This window comes from Pantherophis guttatus, chromosome 3 (genome assembly GCF_059756535.1).
Source record: "Pantherophis guttatus breed Tessera chromosome 3, ASM5975653v1, whole genome shotgun sequence".
Classification (NCBI taxonomy): domain Eukaryota; kingdom Metazoa; phylum Chordata; class Lepidosauria; order Squamata; family Colubridae; genus Pantherophis; species Pantherophis guttatus.
Genome location: NC_142065.1, coordinates 92,381,731 through 92,403,466, shown reverse-complemented (window position 1 = coordinate 92,403,466; position 21,736 = coordinate 92,381,731). Strand labels below are relative to the sequence as shown.

At 42.5% G+C, this 21,736-nt stretch overlaps 1 protein-coding gene and 1 pseudogene across 7 annotated transcripts in view; both read right to left on the bottom strand.

Annotated features, from left to right (window-relative positions):
• The window catches only part of LOC132711353 (uncharacterized), a 120,049-nt gene that overhangs the window by 34,531 nt on the left and 63,782 nt on the right, over window positions 1-21,736 (bottom strand). For all 7 annotated transcript variants that reach the window (XR_009622178.2, XR_015733163.1, XR_015733164.1 and 4 more), the window contains one exon: window positions 8,016-8,105. Coding sequence is in view for 2 of the 7 variants with exons in the window: in XM_087890044.1 (XP_087746170.1) it covers window positions 8,016-8,057 (42 nt within the window). In the remaining 5 variants the exon portion in view is untranslated. The remainder of the gene's footprint in view (window positions 1-8,015; window positions 8,106-21,736) is intronic.
• Window positions 18,082-19,822, bottom strand: LOC148114666 (uncharacterized; annotated as a pseudogene).

Below are 21,736 nucleotides of genomic sequence, written 5' to 3'. Positions count from 1 at the left end.
GGGCTGAAGACCTTCCTCAGGTGGGCCCATGAGGACAGAAGTTGTCAAGAGGGTGACCACCGGGGGGTCCACTGCAGGTACCTGCAAAATGGAAGAAATGTCAGAAGCCAAGTTATACAGATGTCTGTCCAGTGTTTTAGGATTAGGGCCCGAAACTGGAGCTGACCACTGGCGTGTGACAACGTCCTTAAACATCTTGAGGAAGGTAGGTTCCTCAAGTAAGGAGACTGAAGGGCCCGCACCATCCCCCAACATGTCTGCTCTGGGTGGAGGGAGACCTAGTTGGGTAGTGAGCTTGGCCTTGCGGAGAAGTGACCTGAGGTTTGAACAAAGGAAGGCTGATCGAGACGTCCTCATCATCTGACAACCCAAGGTCATCTCCTGCTGCAGAACCCTGACTGGTGGAAGCCCTAACATAAACCTGGTCCTGGGGGTGATCCAGGTCCGCAGACCCTTGAGAATGCTGAAGGGCCCCCTGAGACCTGGCCTGTTCCGAGACCCAAGAACTGGTTCTGTGCTGCATCTCAGTGGCAATGCCCCGCTGGACCGCCTCCTGGATAAGGGCCGCCAAGTCAGGAACAAGGGGGGATTGGAACCCAGCTTCAGGCCAGGGTGCCTCAACCTGAGGAACAGAAGCCTCGGAAGGAGGCTGAGGAGCAACCAGGTCCTGTTGCAACATCTGGACAAGAGATGCCGCCTGGAGTGGAGGAACCACCTGGGCGACAGGGGAGACTTGGGTGGGGGGAGGAGAAGGCTGTAGGGCCCCAAACACACGTGCACTGGCCTCAGCCTGCGCAGAACAGGACAAGGCCGGATCCCCATCCGGGGACCAGGCTGTAGGAGGGGCCTGGGTAACAGGGTTCTCCTGGGGAGCTGCAGGCTCTGGAGCAGGGGTCTGGGCCATGGGGGAGGGGCTGAACTCCTTCCTAGCGGCCTCCTTTATGGCCTTTTCAATGACCTGTTCAAGGTCCTTACCTCTTGCTTTCAGCCCTCTCCAAGGCTTTAGAAGCCTTCTGGGACCTAGGAGCCTTAGTTGAAGGAGCCTTGCTCCCTTTGGAGGGGCCTGGTTGAGAAGAGCCAGCAGGCTCCGATGAAGTGAGGCTTGAAGAGGCCCTCTTGGAGGGTCGGGCTGAAGAGGTGGAGGCCATCTTGCTTAACAGGGATACAGGCCTCTAATTTGCACGAGGCAGATCCAAAATGGTGGCCGAATAAAAAAGATGATCAATTCAAAATGGCATCCGCCAGGGAAGCCCCGACAGAAGCCGATGCAATAAAGAGCAGGCTCTGATAGCTGCACGATCCCTGGAGGCCCGGGGCAATCGGAATGGGCTTACCACTGCAGGCGCTGCTCAGGGGGAGAGAGAGGCAGCTGTATTCGTCATCTTGGCCGTGCGGCAAAACCTCTGTTTCTCATGCAAAATGGTGGCGGTTGGGAACCTCCGCAAACCACCGCTGACAGGTGTATGGGGAAACCCCAGGGATGCCGTTCCAGGGTCTGCCAACTGGCAGACTCGCCACTCCCAAAAGCGGTTTCCGACCGAGGCCGTTCGTGCTGGGATAGCAGGACCTCAACCGGACGAGCTGGGAGATGCCTGCATAAACCGCTAATGCGGTCTTCAACGGTATCGGGCATGAACCCTTCACGCTGGAAAGGCAGGGCTCTACCAGGTCTCTGGGAGTCCTCCAATGGATTCAAGCAATAGAAGCCAGCTGTTGGTAAAGGCTAGCCAAAAGACCTGCCAAGGCAGTCAAGAATGGGCAGCTTAGCCAAGTCTGTCCGTTCAGATCGACTGAGTCTGAAATCTGGGAAGCAGGAGGAAGATGAGGAGCTTCACAAATTGCAGACTCAGTCCGGGACAGATGACAGAGTTAACCCATTCCTGACTGCTGGTCCAGTAGAATATGTATTTTTCATGTGACCTCAATTTTGCCGTTGCCATCTTAAGTCAGTAGATAAGGAATGTTAAGATCCTTATCCAGAATGTGGTTAAGATGATCCAACAATACCTTGCAAAATCTTCTGAAATGAAAGGAAAGTAGGATTTAAATTTTCTTGATTAAAATTTTCTTGATAATTTCTTAAGTTAAACAAATGGTTTATAAGAAGAACCAGGCAGAAAACTCAACTGACTTCTTATTTAGCACAGGAACCACAGCTGCTATTTATGCATTACATTTTCCAGAAGTCTGTCTGTTATGTGGAATAGTTATATAATTTCAGAAAGGAAGGGATGCAATTATGCTATCAAATGATGTTGTCAAACATTGCGTTTCACTACATCATGTGGATGTAGACTATGTTGCATGTCTGTTAACAGTGCATTAAATACTTGGTTGAAAACTGTCTATCTTCATTAACATTATTTTAAAAACAAGAGTCCATCTCAAATGATTTCTCAATCTTGAATATATTGACTAGTGCAGAGACCCTGATTTGTATATCCAGGACTTGTCAGGGACCTGTTAAGATAGCTACATCTTTTCCCATGCTTGCATATCTGCCCTATGCTGCTGACACATCCCAGGAAAAGATATTTTTGATTCAAATTGGCCCTGACAGGTGCTCTGATTTACATTTTACCCTATGAATCCAGATTCCTGCATAGGCCTAATGAATATATTCAGAAATGCAGTAAACATTTAGTAAACATTGCAGAAGAACAATATAGATATAAACCTTTGAATAACAGTGACCGGCTCATCTGCATATAATAGTGCGCGCGCGAACACACACACACACACACACACACACACACACACACACACAGAGGCATTCTCAAATGCTTTTGTACATATGTGCAACATCTGTACAAAAGGCGCAGGGTGTGCACTACAATATGGCTTTCATAAGGCTGCACAGATTTCATAAGGCTGCACTCCCTTCCTCCCCCACCCTTGCCATTAATGACATAAATGTTTACAATACTAATTTTAAATTTTAAATATAAGAAGTCTCTGGAAAATTTGACAGTATATAAACAATATAAATAATAAAACAGGTGGATTAAATTTAGTTAGATGACAAATCATGGAATTGATATAGAAGTTAAATAAGCATGGATTCATCTTCTAATATAGATCAAATCAGAGAGTGGAACTGTCACATTACATCTTACTTTAAAGTAAGTATTTGTATACCTTATAGCTAAGAATAAGCAGGTGGTAATCTGATGTTATACTTCTAAAATTTTCCTATACTTTCCTCGAGCTTTTTCCATCCTTTTTTCACAGAGACACAATCAAATGCCTGCTTAAACTTAATAAACACAGCATCTAGGGCGACACTTATTTTTCTGTATATTTTTCCATTTAAAATCCCCTGTTCTATTGCACTTCAACAGATTTAATCCCATCCTCAAGTGTATTTTCTAACTCCATCCAATTTAAAAGTGTCTTGCATACATTTTGCTAATGGTATTTAATAGACTAATTAGACAATGATAACTATCATAAAAGTCTTCCCTTCCCTAAGACTGGCAAATGCCAGTCTTTGTGTAAATAAATGATAAGGCCAGAATGGCACCCACTTAATCACCTCTGGGGAGAATAAAAACCATTCCTTTCCAGATTTCAGATGACTAATCGATTTGGAGACTTTTGACACTGAAAAGTATGACTAATTTCAGAAAGATTGACAATTATTCTCTAAGGAAGATTACTGAACCAGATTCCTCCACATATACTTCATACAAAAATGCTTATCTTTTTTCAGGATGTACAAGATTTGAGGGCTCTTTATATGGAATATACAGGTAGTTCTGCTTAATGATCTCAATTGGAATTAGCAACTCCATTGATAAAGAAGTGGTTGCTTAGTGGGAAATCACATGACCGCAACTGTGCTTTCTGGATAGAAAGAGACAACTTAGTCTGTTTCTCACCTTTGGCTTTTGTTTGCTTCCTAACTATCCCCCCCTTTGAAATCCCTGATTGACAGTTTACTGTCTTGTATACATGAAAAGCAGTGCAATCAAACCCCATCCTAGGGTTAGAAGACATGGGTGTGCTATGTAAACAGGTTACTCTCTTAAAATCCCTTTGTCTCCAATCTCTTCACTCTATGGATGAGATGGGGCAGGAAAAAAGCAATTGATTTCTGCAGGTAATTTCTCCTCTGTCTGACTCTTCATTGCCAGCATGATCGCACTGTTCTTGTGTAGAACAACAAACAGCTTACTCTCTTGAAATCTCTTTCTCTCCAATTTCTCTGCTCTATGGGTAGAGGGGTCAGGCAAAGGAGATATTGCCTAACCATGATGGCGAACCTATGGCACGTGTGCCAGAAGTGACACACAGAGCCATCTCTCCGGGCACGCCAGCCATCACCCTTTGTTCTTCTGGGTTTTGGCACGCACATGCATGCAGGCCAGCTGGTCTTCACGCACGTGGGAGCACCGGAAACCGGAAGAGCAGCTCCCTGGCGCGCATGAGCACCGGGGAACTGCTCTTCCGGTTTCCGGTGCTCATGCGTGTGCGCGCCGGGGAGCTGCTCTTCTGGTTTCTGGTGCTCCCCCCATTGCGCACGCTCCTGTTTTGGCACTCAGTGCCAAAAAGGTTCGCCAACACTGGCCTATAGCAATCAATTGCTTTTTCCCCCCTCCCCACCTTACAGTGGAGAGAGATTGGAAAGAAAGAAATTCAAGAAAGAACTGTAAAGTGTCTGTGCGGTGCATATAATCTCATTACTTTCAATGTGTATAAGAGTAAACAATTTACTCTCTTCAAATCTTCTCTCCAATCTCTCTCCTCTGCAAGGGGGCAAAGGAAAAAAATGGAGATCAGGCATAGGACAATGCATACTAGTTGATGATCACACGATTGAGGGAAGCTTCAAAGGTTGCAAATGGGCTGTGAAGTTATTTTTTTCGGCACCACTATAACTTCAAACTGCTGCTTGAATGAATGAATAGTAAGTGAGTACTATTTGTATACAAAAGATGGAACTAACATTCGTTTATTTGCATCTATTAGTTGATTCTACTCAATTATTATGGTTTTCTTCTTTTTTGATGTTATTGGTTATTTACATTTTTAAACACCGTAGCGCAAACCATGTAGGCACTAGTTTAGGTCTTACTTTGGAACATGGCAACATGTTGCCTATGTATATTGGCTTTAACATGTTCATCTTACTCTTTTGCATTACATACATGTTTCTTTATCATAGTTCCTACTAACTATGAGTTAATTGAATTGAATTGAATTGAATACAAGGAACACAAGGAATTTATCTCTAATGTTTTCAATCCACAAGGAAACAAGCAATGGCAACTAAAATCAGATCTCTAGGCTTCTTTCCAGGTCTTCTATTCAGCATGGAATATGATCAAACCACAGTTCTCATTAAACTATGTGTAGCAGTAACTATGTTGAGCGCCAACTAGATTTAGTCAGCATCCCAACCTTTACTGCTGGTGAATCCAACAGGTACTTTGCCTCCTCTTTGACTTACCTAACTAAATCTGAAATACCTAAATAGTGGAGTGCCTTTATCCTGGCACAATGTTATGCTGTCCCCTCAGTGGTCCTTGAAGGACAATACAAGAAGATTCCTTACTGGGAGAAACAATGCCCCTAACTCTAAACACAGAAACAACAGAGCATGTGCTTCTCTGGTGCCTACACTAAAGAGACACTTATACTAGCCTTATTTCACCTACACTGCATAAACATCCAGGGCACACAAGACAATTCTATACCTCCCTCATGCTTTCAGATACCAACCCCGCTATAATACACAATGTTGCCAGGTTCTGCGTAGCAGCATTCCAAATTTTTCAGATGATAAATTGTGCAATAAACAAGATAATAAGCACGTAATCTGCCATATTAGACTGCACTGTGATTTCATATAGTCTTTATGTCCCTAAATCTATCTACTACAACTATACCTTCTTTTAGATTCTTGAAGACTTTTATGTATACTTCCTGTCTTAACTTCTTCTCATTTTTCTTTTTTCAGACTCTGATGTACCTTCTATGCTTTTTAATTGACTGTACACCATCTGCCTTATGATGCTGTGTGAGCATAATAAAAATTTGATTTGATTACCATAGTAACTATACTATGTTTTGGAGATAGTCACAAGTTCCTGAAAGTATCAACTAGATCAAAATATTTGCCCAAGGCTGGTTATCTATTAATGAAATAAATGGCAAAAATAGAATTGTTGGTCTCTCCTTTATAGAAGCATTCAGTTTCCAAGTCCATTTCAGGCATAAGGCCTTAATGTCTGTCGAGAAATTGCAGAATATATAGGAGGTAGCCAGATAGTCTAAAGTACTCAGAGTGGTGCCTGCATAGTATGGCTATCCCACAGGGTAATCCCCTTTTATGTCCTATTTAAGGCTGATAAATATAAGCAGATTTAGGCCAGCCTAATGACTTTTTAAGTTATTACTACAGAGGATCTACAGACAGAGGTATATCCTCTGAATTGGGTGAAAATTGATGGAAACTAGAGTAGAATTCTGCAACTCTGAACCATTTATGACAACAAATAATCACACACTATACACTTGTATTGGTTCATTATAAATTCTCCAAATATATATATATATATTTATTGAAAAGTTTTACAAAAAGTTTACATATTCCCCCCCCCTTCCCTACCTCAACCTCCCCCCTCCCCTCTCCTCTTCCCAGAACAAATTACAAATTACAAATTACCTTCAACAATCATAATCAATCCTAGTCTAAACAATTATGACATTCCACATCTCTTGTTCCTTCAATTCCCTAATTACCCGCCTAGCTTTATTACTTAAAGACACACCAAATATCTATATAATCATTCATAACCTATCTGCAATTTCTTATTCCGGTATTTATTTTGAATATAATCTATCCATCTTCTCCAGTCTCTTAAATATCTTTCATTTGAATGATCCTTCAAGTACGCCGAGATTTTTGCCATTTCCGCTAGGTTTGTAACTTTCATTGTCCACTCTTGGATTGTAGGTAAATCTTGCTTCTTCCAATATTGTGCCACCAACAGTCTTGCTGCAGTTATTAAGTTCAAAATCAATTTAGTCTCTATAACTGTACAATCTGTAACTATACCCAGCAGAAACAGCTGTGGTGTAAATTTCAACCTCTTTTTAAGAATATTTTGTAAAATCCACCAGATTTTAATCCAAAACGCTTTAACCTTTTTTATATGTTCACCAAATGTGAAAATAAGTGGCATCCTCACAATTACATCTCCAACATTTTGGTTGTACATTCGGATACATACGAGATAACTTTTTTGGGTCTAGATGCCATCTATAAAACATTTTATAAAAGTTCTCCCTTAAATTTTGCGCTTTGGTAAATTTCACATTTGTCACCCATATTTTTTCCCACGTTTCCATCATTATTGGCTGTTCAAAATTCTGCGCCCATTTTATCATACAGTCCTTAACTAACTCTGTTTCCGAGTCCATCTCTATCAATATATTATACAATCTTTTTATGTGCATTGGGCTTTGGTCTCTAATTTGTTTAATTAAATTTTCATCACTTTGTATAACACCAGTTTTCTGGTCTTTTCTCCATCTGGCTTGTAATTGTACATATTGAAACCATGTTTGAGTTATTTTCTCCTCTTTCAACACATTCACAGGTTTTAGTTTTAATATACCTCCCTCCATAATGAGAATATCTTTATATGTAATTACATCCTGTCTACTTTCTATACTCGTATTCTCTATTGCGTGCCTGGGTGCTGTCCATATAGGTATCTTTTCATTTAATTTATATTGATATTTCTTCCAGACACGCAATAAAGCATTTCTCAATATATGACTCTTAAATGCTCTATCCACCCTTTTTTCATACACTAAATAAGCATGCCAACCATAGACCAGGTCATGCCCTTCAATATTCAATATCCTTCCATTTGTTAGATTAATCCAATCACTAATTGCTGATAAAACAGCTGCTTCATAGTACAATTTTAAATTTGGCATTTTCAATCCTCCTCTTTCTCGTATGTCCTGCATTATTTTCACTTTTATCCTTGGTTTCTTACCTTGCCATACGAATATTCTCCAAATATTTTGTTAGGCAACATTGTCTGTCTCTCTGCCCGTCTATCGATCTATCAATCCATCGATCCATCCTGTAATTTAGTAGGTAGAGATTTGTTAGGTGGAAATATGTGAACAAACATAAATTTGAAGAGATTAAACTTAAAATTTCTGAGGAATGTATCTCCATGAGAAATAATGTAATACTGCATCCCTTTAAAATAATATTTCACATTCAGCTTTATGTATATCTACTGAGAGGTTAATCCAACTTGTTGAGCACAGTTTATATGAAGATGAATGTGCTCTGTGTGATTTTTCAGTTAAGCTAAATGCTAGACGACCTATACACAGACGCAGCAATGGGTAGGGCAGTGGATGAGAATAATTCAGAATTCTGACAATGTAGAGAATGTGGTGCTACAATGTTATCATCTTTAAAAAAAAAAAAAAACTCTCTGCCCCTATCTGCACTAGGAGCAGCTACTAATGACTGCAATTAACTAACACACATTAGAATGCATAATAGTTTGTTCTGATATTAAGCAACTTTCCATAGTTGTGTGTGAAAGGATGAGAACTAGATAACAGAATTTCTTGGACTGCAATTTTCTAACAAAATCTGTCTCCCTGCCTTCATAACCCTTGAAATATGGGTTATTTCAAAGTTAGTTAGCTTACTGAATTTCTAGTCTCATAATTCTTTATGTCTCATAAATCTTCTTTATGTCTGATCTCTTAAATCAGCCATATTAGGTGAGAATTTGGGGAGTTCTAGTACCTATGTATCTGGAAATACCAGTTTGGGAAAAGCTGGTATAACCTCAAGAGAATACTGATGTCTCTAAGCTGTAAAGAGAGAAACCAATTGTCATTGGGGTTATTTCTTTTTTTCTACTTAGAGTCATAATCCTACATCTGAAAATATGTGCAATTAATCTTCCCCAGAACAGCTGCTTCCATAGGATAAGGCAACAATGCTTGGCATGTTGCACAAGTAGGTTCTTTCCCTCCAGGTCTAAGAAAATGCTTAAGGTCAAACTTTTTAAGTTGATGAAAACCAACAAACTGAGATTTAAAAAAAAAATCTTTCTGAGCTTCATGTAATTGCTAGAGGGAAATAGGCCATATATAAAAAGCTTACACAACAGGCCGATATTTCAGAAGCACTGAAATTCAACAGACTGGAGATTGTAATGGCAGATGTAGCATTGAATATCCTTTCCCTGTATATTATTTTAGTAGAGAAATAGGTCATCATTGGATGATCTGATTAACCCCTATTCAAATTCCTCACATACATATTGCTACAATTTAACAAGGATTTTTTGAAATGTCCAGTTCATTCTAGTGATCATTAAATTAATGCAAATTACACTTTTTAAAAAATTGGTATTAAAAAATTGGGAGTACTGAAAGTGTTTTCAAGAAGTTGATATATCTTTGGATCTCACCTCTCAATTCCAATTATAAATGTAATTACTTATAAACCATAGCTTCATATTTTCTATCGCTATCAGAATAGTTGAGTACTATGGAGAAACTAAAGCCCAATCTTCATTTAACATTGGCAAATGAGGCCACAACTTTTGCTCTGCCCATAGATTACTACTCCAAATGCAGTTCTTTGGATCAATCATCTCCATGCAATTAAAAAAAAATTCAAAGTGACAACTACACATTTCTTTTAAAGAGTGGATTTTTAGTAAACTCTAGCTATTACAAAAGGGAAATAATTTCACTGCTACATATCAAGCAGTAACCATGATGCAGCATTATATATGAATGGGACCACTGTCATTACTATATTCATAGTGCATAATAGAATATTGTCTATTTTATACAACTAGACATTAATAATTAGACACTGTAGATTTAAATTACATTAATGACCATTCTTATTTATCACAATAAACCAGAATGTGAATGGGCTCAGTACCCTCTATAAGATTCCTCTTGTCAATACAAATGGCTAAACAACTCGTAAAAGTTCCTTTCATGGCTATTTTTCAAACCAGTCTTGGAAGCAAGAAACATAGTTCCCAATTCAAATTTGCTAGGAAATATGGGAATATCCAAATTGGCCAATGGTATCCATTGTGGATAAGTGATGACACATATGAAATAGCATTATGAAAATACCACAAGTTGTGTCAGTTTTTGGATACAAGTACATAATGGCAGCATTGATATAATGACATCATCTCACATATGTTGTCATTCTGGGATTGCAGTTTGCCTATAGGAAACTTCCTACACAGCTGAGGACTTCCATGCTGGTCAAAGGTGTTACAGACCGTTTGCAAATATTTGGCTAAGAGATAACCCAGTTCCAATCAATGATTGAGAAGAAAGACATATATTGTACTTCTACCAGAGCTGTACAGTAAATTAGGATTTGAGGCTGGAGAAAAACATTCTTCATTTAGTAATGGAAAAGCCCTTTTTCTATGACTGAGATTGCATAACTGTAGGAAAAGTTGAACATCAGAATTTCTGTTAAGGAAACAGACTGGCTCATTAGTGTTCCTAGGAATAAACAGAGTGGTTCATGTATACCTCTATTCATACAAATTTTGGCGCCATTTGAAAAATATATTATATTAATCTAAAGCAATTCATCCCTCCATTATAATCCCCCACAATTTAAATTAAATTAAAAAAGCTTACGAGTTTGGACATATACTTTTATGCTTTTTATCTTTGTACAGTTTTTATTTTTTTATGATTGTAAGCTGATCAGTTATTCTGAAGTAAGATTGGCAGCCAATTAATTTTATATATAAATAATACTTCACTGCATATTGTTATTGCTTTTTTTAAAGGCATGACCATTCCTGAACAATGAGATTAAAAAACAATTTTGATTTTTTTTTTGAAAAATGAAGAACTCAGGAAATGTATCATACAGTGTTTGAGCAGATGTGCTTAGCTGAACCAAGATGTTCAATTTCCAGAATTCTTTTCTTTCAGATATTTGCTAACTAGGAATTCTGATAATTAAAACCTAATGTATCTGGAGGCATCAAATAGGAAATATATTTTTAAAAATTGAATTATATAATGCAAATATACATTTAATTTATCTTGCAAAAAATTATTATTAAGATTTTCAAGTAATATTCCAAAACTTTAATCATGATATTGTGGTCAGTGAACTGATTATTAACTTCTGCAAAAGCTGATATATAATGAGGATAGTGTTTTGACAGATGAGCCAAAAATTTCATTTCATGATTTTTGAAAATGTTTAGAATATTTATGAATCAGTAAATCCTAAGGATTTATATCAAAAATAGGAGGCATGAATACAGGCATGGTTTTGGTTTTCAAACATTATTTATTAAGCAACATTCAAATCAAAGCAAATCAATGTTTATTACTATTATAGACCAGCCCATATTAAGCAACATTAGTGGACAAAGTAATACCAAAGAGGTAAGATTAAAGCATGGAAAAGATTCCAACATTTATTAAATGTTGGGTTAAAGGTGATAACCTTTTTGTAATAAAGATAACAGAATAATGGAGTTGGAAGGGACCTTTCAGGTCTTCTTCTTCTTTTTTATTTGATTTATATGCTGATTTAATTTGATTTATTTATATCTAGTCCAACCCCTGCTCAGACAGGAAACCGAATACCATTTCAGACAAATAAATTGTCCAATCTCTCTTCTTAAATGCCTCCAGTGTTGGAGCACCCACAACTTCTGGAGGCAAATTGTTCCACTGATTAATTGTTCTAACTAAATTAAATTTATTTTAATTAACAGTCTAATTTAGCTTAATTTAACCAATTTAGCTATTAGCCATTGAATTGTTTTTGAAAACTTTGTGTTCTTATGTTTCTCTTTTCTTGCGTTCACACATATGACACACTGAGACTAACACACAAATGCACCTAACAATTAACAGTACATATAATAGGATAGGTCTTCTATTGTGGCACTGCTTTCATTATTCTGAGGGAAGTAGTAAGGTTTTACAAAACGCCTGCCATCTTGGATACTGAACGGAAGAGCTTTGTGCTATAGTTAATAAATCCTAAAGGACTGGTGGAAATCTTAATGAAGTAGGTTTCAGTATATAAGCACAAAAAGGGATATTTAGATAGTGTCTCAAATGTGTATACTAGGTAAAACTCCATATATATCAATGAAAATATGAGTAATGTGCACATGAAAATTCATTCAGAATATAAACAACATCCCCAAAATGATAATGAAAGATGTGTTCATTCCTGAGCAATAGGTATTATGAAAGGTCTGAATCACCTCTTACAAAATATATAACTACGTAGTGTTTCCCTTTGCAAACTACATGTCACACACACGTATGACATTAGTAATGTGTTCATCAATCTAGATATACAATCTCCCACATTTACACTGGAAAACCCCCCACTGAAAACACTGGCTTCCTTTTAAATAGAATTGCCCTTGTGCAGTGGCTTAATGCATACGTTTGAGAAAAGCAAGCATATATTTATAGATGTTACAAAGACAACTGTCAAATTCAACACAAAAGTAATTCTGAAATAAATTTCAAGCCTCTAATTCCAGATTTACAGCAGACTCTCATCATGTACACATCTTCTGCATGGAGATATCTATTTGCATAAATGAAATTACGTGAAATGCAGTGTATTTTCGCAACGTAAGTATGCAATGAATTAAAAAGATTGGTTTTATTATTATTATTTTGTATGTTGCCAATCTACAAGTTGCTGACTCTCCAGCCTTCTCTCTCTTTGTTTCTATGTGTAAGTGGGTGTGAGAGAAACAAAAAGTGAGTGTCTAAGAGAGAAAGACAAAGAGATATTATGAAAATGCCAGGACAACCATTAATCTTATTTTATCCCATAGAAATGGCATTTCAATAAGATGAAAAGGGAGCGGATACATGCACTAAAAGACTTAAGTCATCTGCTATATAATTAATTATTAGATTCCATTGTTGAGTCCACCAAACAATGTTACATTCACACATGTAATTCTTTTCAAATACAATTCTTCTAGAAAATATTTCATTCTTTTTGAGATGGATACTGTACAACATAAAGTGGCAGATTTTGCAATTTGGGGGCTGATTCAAAACAAATAACTGGATTTTCCCCCCTGATATTTAGTACAAAGATGATTTTAAAGAAAAAACATAGAATGAGTGGCATTAAGAATATTTTTCAGGCTACCTTCTCAAAAGTTGGTGTAGATCTGATCCTATCTACAGGAACCGGCTGTGCTTTATGAAAAGTTTTTAAAGGATTCTTAATTTCCTTTGGGCTGTGGACATGGGGAGAAGAAAAATAATTCAAAATTCAAACAATAAAATGAGAAGCAGCAATTGTGTCTCTCCCCCTCCCACCATTAAAAATTGAGTTCTGTGTTGTAATCCTGGCTTCCAGGCAACCTACCCGCAGCAAATCTGGGATGACGGATTTGTTTTGACTGCAGAACCATGCAGACAAATGGAACAGACAGATGGCATGATGTGTATTCATGATACATGTCCTCTTACCAGAGTCTAGTCCATACTGCCTTTTTAATATATAAAATTAGGACAGAGCTGAAATCCCAGCAGTGTGAAGAGCTTCAAACTAACCCAACCAGAGTGGGGTGGCTCTTTTTTTTTTTTAATCTGAATGAATTCACAGACAGTTTCATGCTGAGGGATATACTAGCATTTCCACCCCCCTCCAATGGTACTTTCTTTGCAATGATGGAGCACTGTGTCTTTAATAAATGTATATCAAAAGACGGAAAGAGAAAGAGATATTGAGACAGAAATCAGTGATGATTATAGAAGGCTAAGATTAGAATCATTTCCCACTGGCATAAAAAGCAGATATCAGAATGCCAGATATAAGCAATATAACATTGATGATATTTAGTTCTATCATATTAAGCAAAGAATGAGGTGAAAATCCTGTGGTGGTTTGTCTCTCTTCTCTGCATGATAAAGAAAACCACCCCCTCTTCTTCCCAAACTTCTTTTATCTGGAAGCCTGGCTGATTAAACACAAAGAAAGCAAATGCTTGTCAGCAAATGCAGTGAGCATTGTTCAACATAAAAGAAGCTATTTATTCCCCAATGTAGAATCAGCTGGGATATGATGGGGGGGCCTCTCTCTCTCTCCTCTTGATAAAATATGCTTTTCTTTTTGTTTTATTGTCTCGGCTTTGTCAAACATTCCTCATAATCTGCTACCAGTTCCAAAGAGGCTTGCAGGTACGATTTCTATGCTGAATATCGGCTTCTTTCAGAGAATCTGTGAGAACAATTAACCAGGAAACTCTCCTATTCAAATCTTACCTTGCCTCTGAATTCACCATGCAATCATAAGATATATCTTAATTTAATTCTTTCTGCAATTGCCAGGTTGGAAGTAATAACACTGATCTTCCATAGAGAAATGCTATAGGATTGGTTGAAAACTGAGCAAGTTGTTGCACTGATCATAATGACATACATTTCAACACCAGGCTTTTTTCAAATACTTTTATCACATGGTTTCATTTAGTCATCATATGAACCAGCCACAACAGTCAAGATATAGCAACCAAATACTCCCCATCTATTTTTGGACTTTAAGGTCAATCGGCCTAGTCCGAATGAGAAATTGCAAGGAAGTTAAGAGTTATAATATAAATCTCTGAACTGCATAGGATATATCAGTAACATAATGTGTTGTACCAGTGGTCAATAATGGGATTGACAATGGGAAATGCAATATTATAACCTCAAAGTTATACGGTCAGTTTAAGCAAATACTCTAATAGAGGCAAGAAATGCAAAGAGAAAGGGCGTTGACCTACCTGAACGCCCGTTCTGTGGGCCAAGGGGCCAGTCGTCATGAGAGGGTTAAGTGCCCTGATCTTGCTGGATCGAGTCAGACGGTTGAGAAGCTCTTCCTCCTGTTGCTGCTTCCCAGCTTTCAGACGAGGGATGAGATAACTGACGACGCACCTGCCAACCTGAAACCAAAGAAAAGGAAAGGAGTGCCCCGGATGAAACGGACCGGCGGAATCAGAGGGCGGGAATGACCACTGGCCCCTCAGCCCACAGAATGGGCGTTCAGGTAGGTCAACGCCCTTTCTGAGGGAGCGAGGGGCCAGTGGTCATGAGACGGACATGCCAAAGCCCGAGACCTATAGGGTGGGATCCGCCCGGGACGTGGAGGCTTGGTCCGCACAGACCTGCTGGAGCACTCGACGGCGAAAGGCCGCCTCCGCCAAAGCGATCGATCTTATAATGGTGGATGAACGGCGTCAGAGATGCCCAAGTGGCCGCCCAGCAAACGTCCTGCAGGGAAGCCTGGGTGGCCCATGCCGCCGAAGTCGCCGCACTCCGCGTGGAATGGGCCATGATATGCCTAGAGGCCGGTAGGGACTGGGCCTCGTAGGCTGAGGCTATAGTCGCCCGCAACCAACGTCCCACCGTGGGGGAAGAAACCTTGAGACCCAGAGTGGAAGGCTGAAAGGAAACGAAAAGGGCCTCTGACCTACGAAAGGAAGATGTTCGACATAGGTAAATGCATAGAGCCCGGTGAACATCCAGGGAGTGCCAAACTCGTTCCCTGGGGTGGGAAGGGGGGGGGCAAAAATCAGGTAGTACCAGTTCCTGGGATCGGTGGAACGGAGTGTTAATTTTGGGAATAAAGGTTGGGTCCAAGCATAGGACCACCCTATCTGGGTGGAATACGCAAAAGTCTTCCCAGGTGGAGAGGGCCGCCAACTCTGAAATTCGCCGAGCAGAGGTAATAGCAATTAAAAAGGAGACCTTATAAGAAAGGAATTTTAGGCCCACCGTACGGAGAGGCTCGAAGGGGGCTCGTGTAAGAGCATCTAACACCTTCGGCAGATTCCAAGTGGGGTATCGGTGGATTGGTGGGGGTAAAAGATTCGAAGCCCCCCTAAGGAACAGCCGTATCAGAGGATGATGGGGCAGGGAGCGCCGAGATCCCCAACAAAGAATGGAAGATAAAGCAGCTACTTGCCTGCGTAAAGTGTTAGCGAGCCCCGTGTCCAACCCCTTCTGGAGAAAAACAAGTACCTGTTTGGTGGAAGCCAAGCGCGGGTCCAGACCTTGCGACGCATACCATCTCGCGAAGGAGCGCCAGGTAGCCCCATAGATCCGAATCGTGGCAGGGCGGCGAGCCACCAGAATGGTATCGACCATGCGACCCGGCAGTTGAGAGGTTGCTAGTAGTTGCCGCTCAACCGCCAGGCAGTCAGCTGGAGCCAGGTGGTGTCTGGATGGCGAAGTGATCCTTGAAGAAGATGACGTCGGTGGGAGGAAGACACCAAGGAGGATGAACCGACAGAGCCTGAAGATCGGCAAACCAAGGCCGGCGAGGCCAGTGGGGCGCGACGAGGATCAGCTCCGCCCGCTCCTCCAGAATCTTCCGGATGACCCTGGACAGAAGAGGAAGGGGGGGGAAGGCGTAGAGGAGGCCCGAGGGCCACCTGCAGTGGAGGGTATCGACGGCCTCCGTCATCAAATCCGGGAACCTGGAGAAGAAGCAGTCTGTCTGGCGATTGTCTCGCGTTGCAAATAAGTCCACTGTTGGTGTCCCGAATCGGTGTGTTATCCGTAAGAACAGTGTCGGGTCGAGCTGCCATTCGCCGTGGTCCACCGCGGCTAAGCCAATCGGCTTGAGTGTTGACAAGTCCGGAAATGTGAGACGCCTGCAGGGATCTCAGATTGGTCTCTGCCCAGGCTCCCAGTCTCTTGGCCTCCTCCATGAGGTGGCGAGAGCGGGTTACCCCCAGGTGGTTTACATGGACCTTGGCGGCCACGTTGTCCGTTCGGACAATCATGTGTCGGTCCTTGATTATGTCCTTGAAGACCCGGAGAGCCAGGTGGATGGCTCGGAGCTCCAACCAGTTTATGTTGTGGCCCAGGTCCTCTGGGGTCCAAAGACCCTGGGCCATATAAGATTGAATGTGGGCCCCCCAGCTGTGAAGGCTGGCATCCGTTGTTAGAATAATCTGATTGGGCTCCCTGAATTCCCTCCCCTTGAGAAGGGCCCGGGAAGACCACCATCGAAGGGACTGAAGAACTGCTGGGGTAAGGCAAACAATTTGGTTGGAGGCCGAAATCCGAGACTTCTGATACGGGAGAAGAAACCACTGCAGGGCTCTGCAGTGGAGACGGGCCCATGGCACTATGCCGATGCATGATACCATCTTTCCCAGGAGGTGAGAAAGTGTTGCCAGGGAGACCAGAGGCCCCTGAGCGACAGATCTGACCAGCGATCGCAGACTGGACAGACGCTCCTCGGAAAGATAGACCCTGCTCTTGACTGTATCGATAACAGTCCCGAGGTGTTGGATGCGGGTCGTGGGTACCAGATGGCTCTTGGCTCAATTGATTGAGAAGCCGTGAGCCGTCAGGACCTGGAGGGTGGAGTCCAGATCCTGATGCGCCAGAGCCTCCGAGGTCAACTGGATGAGAAGATCATCTAGGTAGCACTGGATTCGGACCGGTCGAGCTTGGAGGTGTGCCGCAAGAGCGGCCATCAATTTCGTGAACACTGGGGGAGCCAAGGAAAGACCGAATGGGAGTGCGCGGTACTGATAGTGGCGACCCACATGACAAAACCTGAGAAATTTGACATAAGCCAGATGGATGGGGACATGTAAGTAAGCCTCCGTCAGGTTGACTGACGTGAGGAAGTCCCCGACTCTGATACCCTCCAGGATGGTCTTGAACCGGCGGTAAACTATCCAGCGGTTCAGAGACTTGAGGTCTAGAATGGCTCTCCAGCCTCCCGAGGATTTCTGAACGATGAACAGGCGGGAGTAAAAGCCTTGTCTGTGCTGCTCCTGTGGTACCGGTTTAATGGCCCAAATTTCTAAAAGATGTTGAATAGCCGCTACCAGCAGGAGCCGTTTGTGCCGATCCCGAGAAAGAGGGCATCAGAGAAACCTGTCGGGAGGAGTGGAGAGGAATTCCAGGGAGAGGCCTCACCTGACCGTCTCCCTGACCCAAGCGTCCAATGTTATTTCCTCCCACTGGCTGGCAAAGAGAGCCAGGCGGTCACCAATGGGAGGACTGGACGTGCAGTCAGCGTGACCTGCAGAATGGCCGACCGCGGCCACCTCGGAACGGGCGCTTGAAGTGCCCCCTTTGAGGTTGAGAACCCTGGCAATCTGGGGGTCAGGAGCGGGACGAGAAGGCCCTGGGTGACCGAGCCCCTGAATAGGAAGAATCAAAGGGACGAAAGGAACGAGATGGAGCAGAGGCTCGCTGTTCCGATCGGCGGGATATGTTGGGAAGAATGCGCCTCTTGTCCTTTGATTCGATCAGTAATGGTTCTAGAGGGGCCCCAAAAAGGGAAGGACCGTCAAATGGTGAGGTGGCCAAACGCCACTTAGATTTGGCATCCGCCTGCCAATTGCGGAGCCAAAGTAGATGGTTAGAGGTCACAGAAGATCCAATCGCCTTTGCCGCAAAACGGGACGAGTTAAGGGTCGCATCAGTGGAGAACTCCAGTACAGCCAAAATTTTATTGAGGTCCTGATGGGACCGAGTATCCAACATTGGGAGTCTATCTTGTAATTGTCGGAGCCACAATATGGATGCTCTGTTGAAAAATGACGAGGCCATAGCGGATTTAGCCACCCAGGCCGAAGCCTGATGGGACTTAACTAAGGATTGTTCTAGCCGTTTGTCCTCCGGCCGGAGGTTGTCCTCAGGAGGGTCTGTCAGATTGGAAGAAGCAGAAAGTGCAGCCACCGGAGGGACAATGGTTGGAACTTGGAGAAGGGACGCCAGATCCAGAGCCAGATTATAAAGGCGCCTGTCCAATTGGTTGGGGTTAGGCCCCGAGGCAGGGGCCGACCACTGCTTCCTTAGAACCTCCCTGAAAAGGTTGGGTCCAGGGATCTCCTCAGTTTCCACTACTGGTTCCTCAAAGAGGGGTACAGAAGGAACCGTATCCCCCCTTGGGTGGGAGGGTTTTGTGGAGTCCCCAGGTGGGTGGTCAGTTTCGCTTTATGCAAAAGGGACCTGAATAGTTGGGGTTTGAACAGGCCCACAAAGGATGTTAGTCTGGGGCCAAGTCCTCATCATCGGAGAGGTCCCCATCTCGGGCATCCCCTTCTGTGAAGGAAGGATGACCTTCCGAAGTAATGGAGGGGGCAGCGACCCCAGCTGGAACCTGGCCCTCACCCAACTGAGAGCCCTCGACATCAATATGCGAACAGGCAGATTCCGATACCCAAGAGGAGGTTCTGCGTTGCAATTCAATTTGCACCCCTTTTTGGATGGCATCCTGAATGAAGGTAACGAGATCCGGGGAAATATTGGGCCCAGCTGGACCAGTCCCTCCAGAAGAGGCTGGCAAGGCAGGAGGCTCCAAAGGAGGAGATAAGGCTGCCATGGGAACTCTGGGTGGAAAGGGATCTGACTGGGCCCCGAAGAGGGCCTCTTGAACCTCCCCTTTCAAGGGGGAAGTATAATGGCCTCCGTCTGGAGATAAGGGAGGCAAGGCCGGAAGGGGCTCTGTGACTGGGTCAGGTGGTTGAGGAACCGGGGTTGACTGAGGAGCAGGCCCTGGCTGAGCAGCCCTTGGATCAGGTTGAGCTGGAAGCTCCCTGATGGATGCCTCCTTGATGGCCTTTTGAATGGAGCGTTCAATTGCCTGGTGCAATCGAAGTTCCTCTTTTGCCCTGGCCGCTGAAGCTTTCTCCTCCTTAGAGGAGAGGGTCTTTTTGGCCTTCTTGGTTGGGCATGAGGAAGAAGGGCCCGGGGCAGTGTCCTCAGAAGGATGGTGTTTAGATGCCTTGGGCTGACGGGAGGCCATCTTCCCTCTTTGAATGGCAACTGAGAATCTCTAAGGCCACAAGGCAGTTCCAAAATGGCGGCCGCTACTCTTAAATCCAATGGCGGCCGCTATAACGTAAAAGGATCGTTCAACTTTACCCGCAGACGAAGTTCTAAGACGCTCCAAGACCTCGTGTTGCCCAATTGAGAGTGTATGGGAAACCCCAGGAAACACTCCAGAGCCTGATCGCTGCGGCGCTGACGATCCCACACACTCGGCGAGGGTCGGAAGGAAGACCCGCCGGAACGAGGCTGCAAGCAGCAGGGGCGGTAAATTCAAAGCACGTCACTGAGAGGTGCCTTCGGCGATCGGAGATAAGCTCCGACTCGCCGGAAAGAAAAAGCCTCTTCAGAAACGCAGCAGCCGAAGTTTGATGGGAGAGGAACCACTACTCAGCAGGGGAGGTTCCTGCAGCGGGCTCGGGCGTGAGCCCTTCACACTGCAGAGGGGAGAGGCTCGACCCAGGGAGCCTCAATCCACTCGACTGCAAGTGGTCCCAGCGGGCTCGGACCGAAGCCCTTCTTGCTGGCAGCACCTCAAGAATAATAATATTTTTGGGGGGGATTAAAGGCTCAATTTAATGCAGCCCAAGTATGCCAAATGGCAGAGGAAAGGCTGGGTGCGTCTGATCCAGAACAGATCGAGTCAGAAAACTGGGAAGCAGCAACAGGAGGAGGAGCTTCTCAACCGTCTGACTCGATCCAGCAAGATCAGGGCACTTAACCCTCTCATGACCACTGGCCCCTTGCTCCCTTAGAACATGCCACATGAATTCAACCTAGTTTGTAATTAATATTTTTGAAATACGTGGAATATTTTTCAGATTTCAAGCATTAATTCTAATTGTTAATACCACAAACAGGAGGAGTACAATGAGATCAATGTACATTTTAGGAAGAGTGCTATGCCCCATACAATGGTTTTATAGGATTAATGTAAAGGATATTAATGCCCCATCTTGAACATATTTTCAGTGGAATCCAATGGAATTTAAAGGAATTTGTTGTGTAAAAGAGTATTTAGAATTTCAGCTTTGTTTTAAATTCTGCTTAAAATACTTTTACAAATGGTATTAATAAAGGATTTTTCTTTCAACTACCCACCAAGGGCTAGTTAAAAAAGAGGCAAATTACTTCTATGGGGCATTATGCTTGTTCTCTATCATTCCTCACCTCTGACATAACCTATGGAAGGATAAATTCTTCAAACATACTTTGTAGAGGGGAAGGATCTTATCTCTTGTTAGAATTTAGAATAACTTTATAAATAACTCATCAAACATCAAAATGGTATTTGACATATTAGTATCGGCTTGGCAGAGGACCAAAGATCAATCAACTCAGCAATATTTTTTTCCCCTGAGTTGATTTGGATTTTTGATAATTATCTAGGCATGTCCACAGAGTTTTCTTGGCAAAACCCAGACCCTTTTTCCGATATGTTTTTTTTTAAAAAAATCCCATGCACTAATCAAATTGACATCGCTTTTCTATCATTTAAGAATATGATGAGAAAAGCCATGTAAGGCTGTGATCTGTAGGCATTTCTTTCTGAAATATTTCTGTGAAGGGTAAGAGAAAAAGAACACGGCTACAATGTTATTGTTCTTCTCCACAGTTTTCTATTCACATGTTAGTAGTCTAAGAAAGCTTAATTTGCCTGGCTCTAATAGCTGCTTTTGATATCGCCACAAATAAATTAATTACAATTTTCATACCTGCATTTCATTTTTCCTTCACCTATAATTCTCCAATTGTCTGGACACTCAGTAATGCCTTTAAAAACCAGTTGGACTTTATTTCGTACTGTGCAGGATAGGATGATATGGGAAAGAAGTAATCTTAGATGTGTTTTGTGTATGAAGATGTCTACAAACTTTTAATCATACAAAAC